The sequence below is a fragment of the Bombina bombina genome, chromosome 1, assembly GCF_027579735.1.
Source record: "Bombina bombina isolate aBomBom1 chromosome 1, aBomBom1.pri, whole genome shotgun sequence".
In the NCBI taxonomy this organism is placed as follows: Eukaryota; Metazoa; Chordata; class Amphibia; order Anura; family Bombinatoridae; genus Bombina; species Bombina bombina.
This window is the reverse complement of record NC_069499.1, coordinates 1,453,121,971-1,453,132,342: the sequence shown is the minus strand read 5'-3', so window position 1 is coordinate 1,453,132,342 and position 10,372 is coordinate 1,453,121,971. Positions and strand designations below refer to the sequence as shown.

Sequence of the window (10,372 nt, the reverse complement as noted above, 5' to 3'; positions counted from 1 at the left end):
TTTCGACAGTTACTTTAACATTCCTATGTTCCACACAGCTTTGTTTTATTGCCTGTTGTATGTCTGCCCTTAATTGTCCTGAGCAGTAGAGATAGATACGGAGAAAACAAGTTTAAACATGGCAGTGCCCATTACTTGGATAGAAAACCAACAATTAAATTACTTGAGGATGGGACAAAATAAATAATGAATGTACGCTGCAAAGTTTTTAAACTATACATAATTAACCTTTTTATATTACAATTTCATACTGTTAAAACATCCCTTTAGCGACAAGATTACAAGCAAGCATAAATTCAGATATAGATGACATTAGCGGTTTAGATAACACTTTACCATCATATATTTGGGTAACGCAGGGAGGACATAAATCTTGTAAGCCCAAACAGAATTACAAGAAATGCGCTATGCTTTTGTCTCAGATTAAACCATTGTAAAAAACAGGGTTTATTTTTCTGTGAGGTATCAGGGCTGTAATAAATATATACAGTGAGCAATCTACAAGAAACACAAAAGGAACAGTTAGTCCTGCCCATTCTGTGAATCTGCTAAAAGGAGTCACTTTATATAGGTAAGGAGAAGTCTGGTTGTGTTCATTCCTGATAAACACTGGCTAGGGTAAGCCAAGGTAAACTGTTATGAATTTAAATTTAGGGGTCATTGTGAAAGTATGTAAACAAAACACTGGAGAAGAGCAACACTGTGGTTCTTGGCCTTTGTAGAGAAGCCAACTATAGATTTCCTAGAACATATCCGCTCGTCTGTCCTACTCAATGGACACTTTTTATTCTAAAGTGAGGCTATCTAGACAAATTAACTCAGGTTGATTATTGGACCGCGTATATAGGGCCGTGTGTATTCTACCTGTCTATAAAGTACCACACAGAATGTCAGAAAGCAGCGATAAAATTATTTTTTTCAGCTCTGATTTGTCTGATTTTGTTTGAGATGAGAGATTTGTGAGTGGTTGTCATCTATCTGCTCCTCTAGTTGTGCATCAATATTATTCCATATGAGTAGACTCTTCATCTAGCACAAGTTGCTAATACCACATTTTAGTGTGTTGCTGCAATGCAGATTCCAATAATGGAAATTATTTCTCTAAATAACCTCATGTAGCTGAGAACTGAAATCTCTCTCAACCAGCAAAAAAGTGAGAATAAAACACAAAGTATTAATTTCTTTTATTAAAAAGCCATCAGACAGAAGTGGAATGGTTTGCTATGTGTAAAGCCGTTTCATTTTGCAGTGTGATCCACGTGGTGGGGGAGACAGGTCTACAGTATTGTGCAGAAGGAAGAAGAGAAAGTATGAAGGACACGAAGTATGTGGGTTATGGAATGGTAACAATACAATTAGGGTCTGATGATCTAAAGCGGTCTGCTCAGGCAAGATTATCTAAGATTACTGTGAAGTCCCTCAAATAATTTTGGAAAGGAGAAATTTAGCTTGAGAGCTATTTATCTCAATATACAGGATTCAGCAAGCGAAGGACAGATACTGTACATACTTTTCAATATAATGCTGGAAAAAAAGCAAGAGTTTGCACAATTTCTCTCCATGCCTGCAAACTTTTCATCATCAAGCCCTAAGTGACACTTAAGTCATGAGTGTAAAATCATTTTACTAAAGATAATCATATAAAAGAAGCCCATGTAATAAAGAGGTATTTTACTGCTTTGGAAATTAAAATTAGTATAAAAAGTCTCATTTATCTTCTAGCATTAAATAATGTTATAATAATAATAATAATGTGAGAGTCTGTAAATGGTATGAAGATCTGTGCATATAAACCATGGCAGATAATGATTAAAATATTAAAACTTTGCTTTTTACAGAGAATATTAAAAATGAGACCAGGATGTATAAATCGTCCCCGATTATATAACACAATCCATTCATTTCACTCTATTCATTCAAATATTTCTACACACAAAATCCCAAGCAAAACACTTTCACTTTCTATTCTCACATACACCCTTCTTTCCCCTGAAAACACCCAGTCTCACCACCACATACATTCCTGCATTTGCCCACTCCACTTCGGATTATAGCTTTTTATGAGTAGGGGACCACTCAGTACTTCTTGTTGAACAGACTGACTTTGGCTCCCTGAGGGGCTGTAGAAACTGATGGGGATTCTCTCTGCACTTGGCTTAATGTGGTCTTCTTAATTGCAGCTGCAGGGATCTTCTCTTGGTCTGCCACATACTGGAGTTCCCTGCACAGAGCGGAAGAGAGTTATGCACATTGATAGGTTAGGAAAATATATATATATACATATATAAATATATATATATATATATATATATATATATATATATATATATATATATATATATATATATATATATATATATATATACACATACATATACACACACACACACATACATATACATACATACATATACATACATACATATACACACATCATACAATTTAAAAAAAGTTTCCAGCTTAACTCTATCAAATTTTGCTTTTTTCTTAGATACTAAGGTAGGTGTCTGGAGCACTAAATGGCAGGAAATATTCTTGCAAAACTGCTGCCATAAAGTGTTCGACACATGCGCACTCCTGAGCTTACGCCCTTGCTTCTTAACAAAAGATACTGGGGCTCCATGTACTAAGCCGTCAATTCATCCGTCATTTTAGACGCGGATAAACTCGCCGTTACTCGCCGCGGGCGAAATGGTGTCCACTGTCACTATGTACTAATAATCCCCCAATAAATAGACAAGTCTAGCCCGCCGCGAGCAGTGGCGGATTATTGATAAATTTGACGTCTCGCTCGCCGCGACTAAGCTGATGTACTTTTAACTTTCAGTTGAATTGTCTGGCCAATTATTAACACGTGACATGCAAGGTGTCACGAACATCATAGTAGTCGCGGGAATAGAATTTTGCTCCTATAAAAGTTCAACTTATCTAAACAACTTTATTATTGTTCTAAATTTTTTGAAGAGTGATAACAGCGTTATTTTTGTAATATTTATTTACAATTTGGATATGGCTTCATCTGGATCTGATAATATATAAATATTAATATAAAAATAATTATAAAGATTGACAACTATACAATACAAATTTAAAATATAGATTACTCTTTAATTACAGTCGACAAATTTGGCGCAATTTATGTACATGGAAATGAGAGACAAATTAGACGCCAGTTATGCTGTACAATGCTGATATTACTGCCTTTTATATATGTCTAGACTGGCGTCTAGATTGACTTTCCTATTGTTTTGTACCTAGCCCGCCACCTAAAAGGTGGCGAGGCAAAAATAACGAGGTGGGAGCGGAAATTGTAGCGAGCGGACAAATAGATTTTTTAGTACATTCGTTTTTGGCGAGTTGGTGTCTAATTACAGTGAAAAATGGAGCGGTAGCGAGGTTTGGCGGATAAGTACGCTCGCAATTTTAAAGATGCGAGTTTTAACATAATTGACAGCTTTGTACATATCAGTTTGCGAATTTTGACGCGAGATTTGTTGCGGGTAGCTCGCTGACTGCTTAGTACATGGAGCCCCAAGAGAACAAAAAACATGATAACAGAAGTAAATTAGAAAGTTATTTAAAATCATATGGTCTATCTTAATCATGAAAGAACAATTTTGGATTTTATGTTCCTTTAACATACTAACAAAACTTAAGAAGGATAAAAATGTAGCTTTTATTCCATCAATCTATTAAAAAGAAGAGCTGTACAAACAGAGAAACACACAAGTAGCGGTTGAAAGAGCAGAACTGGCTTACACGTTTCGGCTGTCATAGCCATATCGTTTGAAGTTCCAAGCCGGATTTAAAAGTACTAAGAACATAATTGATGGGCTAACAATTGTATTACGCATAACAATAATACAAAATAGTTACAAAAAAAGTAAGAAAAGAGTTACACTGATAATCTGCTAAGTATTTATAGCAACAAAATGCTAAAAATCCATTGATTAGTAAAATATGCATAGCTAACTCATTGTTATAATTTATGAAGGTGTAAAAAAAAAAAATAAATGTATGCTTACCTGAAAAAATTATTTCTTTCCTAGCATGGAGAGTCCACAAATCCATTCCAATTACTAGTGGGAATTCAACTCCTGGCCAGCAGGAGGAGGCAAAGCACACCCCAGCAGAGCTGTTAAGTGTCACTCCCATAAACAATCCCCAGTCATTCAGCCGAAGGAAAATGGAAAAGATGATGAGACAAGGGTATAGAGGTGCCTAAGATTTATACAAAAAAAAGGTCGTCTTAACTCAAATTAAGGTCGGGTCGTGGACTCTCCATGCCAGGAAAGAAAGACATTTATCAGGTAAGCATAAATTTTGTTTTCTTTCCAATTGCATGGAGCGTCTACAAGTCCATTCCATTTACTAGTGGGAACCAATACCCAAGCTAGAGGATACAGGAAGGGAGAGAGAACAAGAGAGGCTGACCTAAACAGAAGGCACCACCGCTTGAAGAACTTTTCTCCCAAAGGAAGCCTCAGCCGAGGCAAAAGTATCGAATTTGTAGAATTTGGAAAAGGTATGCAATGAGGACCAAGTGGCCGCCTTGCAAAATTTGCTCCACAGAAGCTTCATTTTTGAAAGCCCAGGAAGAAGAGACAGCCCTAATGGAATGAGCCGTAATTCTCTCAGGAACCTGTTGTCCAGCTGTCTCATAAGCTAACTGGATAACACTACTCAACCATAGACAAAGCGTAGTAGAAGTGGCCTTCTGACCATTACGCTTACCAGCGAAAACAGGGCAGTCGATTACAGAAAATCTTTAGTTGCTTGAAAGTAAAATTTTAGAGCATGCACAACATCCAGGTTATGCAACAGGCGTTCCTTCTGAGAAGAAGGATTAGGACAAAAAGAAGGAACAACAATTTCCTGATTGATAGTGTGATCCGATACTACCTTGGGAAGAAATCCCAACTTAGTATGAAGAGCCGCCTTATCCGCATGAAAAATAAGGGAAGGGGAATCGCATTGCAGAGCCAAAAGCTCGGAAACACTGCGAGTAGAAGAAATAGCAAGCAGAAATAAAACTTTCCAAGATAACAACTTAATATCAACTTATGCATAGGCTCAAACAGAGCCTGCTGCAGAACTTTAAGAACAAGATTAAATTTTTGTGGGGCGGAGCCTATAGCTGTTGCGGTAGGACGTGTGTCTGTGAAGCTCCTGGTCTTTCAAAGTTATTTTAGAGATATTTTTCAACTATAACTTAATTTACTATTTTGGAACCATAGCTATATTCTCCTGTGTTGTCCAAGCAGAGACTAGAGGCACCTTACACATAACAGACTACCTATGCTCTTCAGCTGACTGCACTGCAGATAGCCATAAGACTGAGAGGCCTCTCTAGACTGATAGTGCCGTCAAAGCTGCCGCACGTATACCCCCCAGGACCCTGGGTTATCAAACCAGTTCTATAGTAACTGGACAGTTCTTAGATCCCTGTAATACCTAGTTTCCTTTCATAATGGTGACCGGCACTCATAGTATGCTGTTGGAGATTGAGGCCCTTCTACAATCGCACTTTGAGGAAATCTCTAGAGTTTGGGATACTGAAGTAGAGAAACTGCATTCTCTTACAAGATCTATCACTTCTAAGACAAGTAAAAGTAACATGGTTGAGTCGCTTGGAGGCGAAACCCAAAAAGAGTCAAGTATTACGCAGCAAATGTTGGCATATCCGCCAGTGAGGATTGCTGATACAAATACCATTTCCATGCGTGCCGGAGAGGCTTTGGGGGAACAGAGGACACAAATAAGCAGAGCCACTGTACAGATCATCCAGCCTGTCCCCTGCCACTACGAGAGATTGCAAATGCAGGCGCAGGCACCATGCCCTCCTAATACCACCATGAAAGACACTTCTGAAAGTAAGCAGAATGCTAAACTGCAGAACAGTAACGGCGAGGACAAACTTATCCCTGACCTAAGTGCTGGGATTGAGCAGTATGGTGTTTGGGAGGCAATAGAAAGATCAGCACAGTACTTACCCAAAGATGTTGTTACAATACAACAATCCCTATACAGTCAAGCCCCAGACGCCAATGACATTACACCTTCGATACTGGAGGTGGTCAGCCAGCCTCAATTAGCCTGGCCGAGATGTGTAGAAGAGGGTGGTGGGCTGAACCGTAGTCATGGCTTCCTAGGTTCTCCAGAGGCAGCAGATCCGCATGTGCGCAACAGAAGGCCTGTCCCGGCACTCACACCTAAGATTGAAAACGGAACAGTGGGTAGAGAGAAGCTCCCGACATCACTGTCAAGGCACCAAGGTCTGTCGCCTACGGAGCGATAAGTGCACTCTATCATCTACATTTTGCTGGGAGAGGTAGGCAGAGCACTTGCTGGGGGAACACGGCAGCATTTTTCTCCTGCCTTGGAAACATATTTTGCGAGGTCAGCACCTTGGTCTTCAAGCGGAACGGAGTTGGGTAAGCTGAACAGAGTCAATCCGACTGACAATCCGCTTCAGGCTCGGCATACCTCTGCACCCATTGGATTTAAACATCCTGTTTGCCCCTTTATTTAGCGATAACTATGGTATAGCGAGAACTTACCCCAGGTCACAGGATGACAAGCAAGATATTTCCTGACCAAAACTGATGGTGGGCGCTGTTGGTGCTCCCTCCCCCCATTAACTGCCCCATAACTATTGGAGTTCCAGCTGGGCCCATTGACTCATGAGTGCCATCGCTCTCAATCATATTTACTTGAGGTGCATGTCGTGTATAAAGTGGTTAAAGTGCTTATTAGTGTGTAGTAACTGTCATGTTCATTTGTGCTAATACCTAGTGAGCGCAGTTTTTCTGTCATAGGTCGCTATAAGTCATTAAATTCATATATCTCCATATCCCTTAAGCCCTTTGTAGGTCCCACTCATTTTAGTAGAAGGGCTAGGAGTAATACTATTTCAATATCCCTATAAGTCTGTTATTGTATGTTGACTCGCTGACCTTAACACATTAATTCTGCTAAATAATTCTCATAACTGCTTAGCCTTGCTGTCTTGCCACCTATATAAGTATTTATGCTAGTCACACCACATAGTTTACTATTAGATGCAATCAAGTAGAACATAATCTGAGAATTTGGGACCTCTATATACATACCACCCCTATATATTCATCTTTATTGGTAGAAATACTTTAAATCCTCTCTAGATATTTTAGGTTTTGGTACCTCATTATTCATGTTATGTTGTACACATAGATAAATGTTAAGGACTAGCCTACAGTTGTATTATACAAAGCTAGTTACCTAGTGATTTATATACTCCATAGTACCTGCATATATATAACTTAACTTTTTGTTCTAATGTCCTGTTGAAGTGTTTTGTATGATCTGACCTTTACACTATACCGTTAACTATGTTAATTATGGTACCCTTACTGCCGTTGCTATTATCTAGTTTACAAAAACATTGAATATGATGTATTATAATCATGACCCAAGAGTGGCCTTCGAGATTTATTAGCCCCCCTTCTCTATGTCACACGAATATGTATAGGCCCAAGAGTGGCCTTTTGTCTAACGGGGGAACCCTAAAATATAAAAACGAGGTTTAATTTAGGTTTGTCTTATATACTTTACAGACACTGTCCTGTGTCCTGGAATACTGGACAATATTTTGTATTGGATGTTATTTTCTTTTATGTCATTATCATATTTTTTCCTATGATCGTCTCTATTATATATCTTGAAACCTCAATAAAAACTTTATAAAAAAAAAAAAGGAACAAGATTAAAGTTTCAAGATTTAAACACAGGTCTGATTCTGACCAAGGCCTGCACAAAAGAAAATCTGCCAGACGTTTGTGCAAAAGAATAGACAGAAATCTGACCCTTCAGAGTGCTGACTGACAAAACTCTCCAGGCCATTGTGAAGAAAAGACAATTCGGGGTACCCTCACCCTGTTCCAAGAGAAACCCTTTGATTCACAACAAAAAAAAGGTATTTACGCCATACCTTATGGTAAATCCTTCGAGTAACAGGTTTACAAGCCTGAAGCATAGTATCAATAACCTTCTCAGAAAAACCACGCCTAGCTAGAACTCGGCGTTCAATCTCCAAGCAGTCAGCTTCAGAGAACCTAGGATTTGGGTAGAGGAAGGGTCCCTGAAGTAGAAGGTCCTTTCTCAAGGGAAATCTCCAAGGGGAAAGAGATGACATCCTCACCAGATCCTGCAAGGGCCAGGCAGGAACTATAAGAATCACTGATGCCCTCTCCTGTTTGATATGAGCAATAACTCGAGGAAGTAGAGCAAACAGAGGAAACAGGTACACAAGACTAAAGTCCCAAAGGACTGCCAGAGCGCCGATCAGAGCTGTTTGTGGATCGCTTGATCTTGACCCGTACCTTGGAAGCTTGGCATTTAGATAAGATGCCATCGGATCCAATTTCGGAAACCCCCACCTGAGGGTTAACATTGTGAATACCTCCGGATGGAGAGCCCACTCCCCGGGATGAAATGTCTGCCTGCTCAGAAAATACGCTTCCCAGTTGTCCACTCCTGGGGTGTGGATGGCAGAGAGAACACAATCGCAAGACTGTAGAATGCGAGTCACCTCCTTTATAGCTAAGGAACTCAGTGTCCCTCCCTGATGGTTTATATACGCCACTGAGGTGATGTTGTCCAATTGGAACGTTATAAACCAGACCAAATGCAATTGAGGCCAAGCTGATAAGACATTGAGGATTGCTCTCAACTCTAGGATATTTATAGGGAGAAAAGACTCCTCTCGAGTCCAAAGACCCTGAGGCTTTAAAGAACCCCAAACTGCTCCCCAGCCCGAAAGGCGTGCATCTGTAGTCACAACCACCCAAGATGGTCTCAAAAAGCATGTTTCCTGAGACAGATGGTTCTGAGAAATCCACCAGGATAGAGAGTGTCTCTCGTTAGGGGTCTAGAACTATTTTCTGAGATAGATCCGAGTGGTCTCCGTTCCATTGTCTGAGCATACATTACTGTAGAGGTCTCAGATGGAAACGAGCAAAAGGAATAATGTCCATGGAAGCAACCAATTACTTCCATATACTGAGCCACTGATGGACGAATAGAGGACTGAAGTGAAAGACAAGAAGCAAGAATTTTGGATTTTCTGACATCTGTCAGGAAAATCTTCATGGACAGAATCTATAATAGTTCCCAAAAAGCACACCCTGATGTGTGGTACCAGGGAACTCTTTTCCAGGTTTACTTTCCACCCATGGGAACGAAGTATAGACAACAGAGATTCTGTGTGGAATTTTGCTAAATGAAAAGATGGCACCTGAACCAAGATGTCGTCCAGGTATGGCGCTACTGCTATCCCCTGAGATCTGACCATTGCCAAAAGGGCTCCTAGGACCTTTGTAAAGATCCGAGGAGCCGTTGCAAGGCCAAAGAGAAGGGCAACAAATTGAAAGTGATTGTCTAGAAAAGCAAAACGCAGGAATTGGTGATGTTCTCTGTGAATGGGAACATGAAGATACGCGTCCTTCAGGTCTATGGTAGTCATAAACTGACCCTCCTGAATCAAGGGTAGAATGGAACGTATAGTCACCATTTTGAAGTACGGAACCCTGAGAAATTTGTTGAGACACTTGAGGTCCGATATTGGTCGTAAAGTTCCCACCTTTTTGGGAACCACAAAAATGTTTGAATTGAATCCCTGACCCTGTTCCGCTCTCCCAGGGAAGATAGGTCCTTAACGCAATCTAAGAAGCCCTCTCCCCTGTGGGGACAAAACTTGAACCCTATCTTGTATCCCTGGGATACTACCTCCATAGCCCAAAGATCTTGAACATCTCGGATACAAGCCGGTCGAAAGAAAGCCTGCCCCCTACACTTGATCCAGGACTAAATCGGGGGCGGCCTCTTTATGCTGATTTAGACTCAAGAGGAAGATTTCTTGGATTGTTTCTCCTTATTCCAAGGTTGACAGGACTTCCAAGAAGTCCTGGATTGCTCCGGCTTGGAAGAAGAGGAGGAGGAAGACTTTTGTCCTTTGAAGTTGCGAAAGAAACGAAAGTTAGAATTCTGGCGACCCTTAGGTCTAGCCTTCTTGTCGTGAGGTAAGAAAGATCACTTTCCACTAGTAACTTCAGAAATAATCTCGGCCAGACTAGGACCAAATAAAGTCTTACCCTTAAAAAGGTAGAGACAGAAGTTTGGACTTTGATGTAAAATCATCAGACCAAGATTTTAGCCACAGAGCTCTACAAGCTAGAACTGCAAAGCTAGAAATTTTGGCTTTCAGTCTAACAACTTAAATGCTGGCGTCACAGTATTAGCCAGTTTTAGAGCTTTGATCCCATCCTGGATCTCCTAAATGGTAGTCTCCTCTGAAATTAGGTCAGACAAGGAGTCGCACCAATAAGAAGCTGTA

At 40.1% G+C, this 10,372-nt stretch overlaps 1 protein-coding gene across 1 annotated transcript in view; it reads right to left on the bottom strand.

Moving 5' to 3' along the window:
• Positions 1 to 1,169: 1,169 nt before the first annotated feature.
• The window catches only part of PYCR1 (pyrroline-5-carboxylate reductase 1), a 64,191-nt gene continuing 54,988 nt past the window's right edge, over positions 1,170 to 10,372 (bottom strand). The window contains exon 8 of the mRNA XM_053705759.1: positions 1,170 to 2,221. Within this exon, the coding sequence (XP_053561734.1) occupies positions 2,077 to 2,221 (145 nt within the window). The 3' untranslated portion in view covers positions 1,170 to 2,076. The remainder of the gene's footprint in view (positions 2,222 to 10,372) is intronic.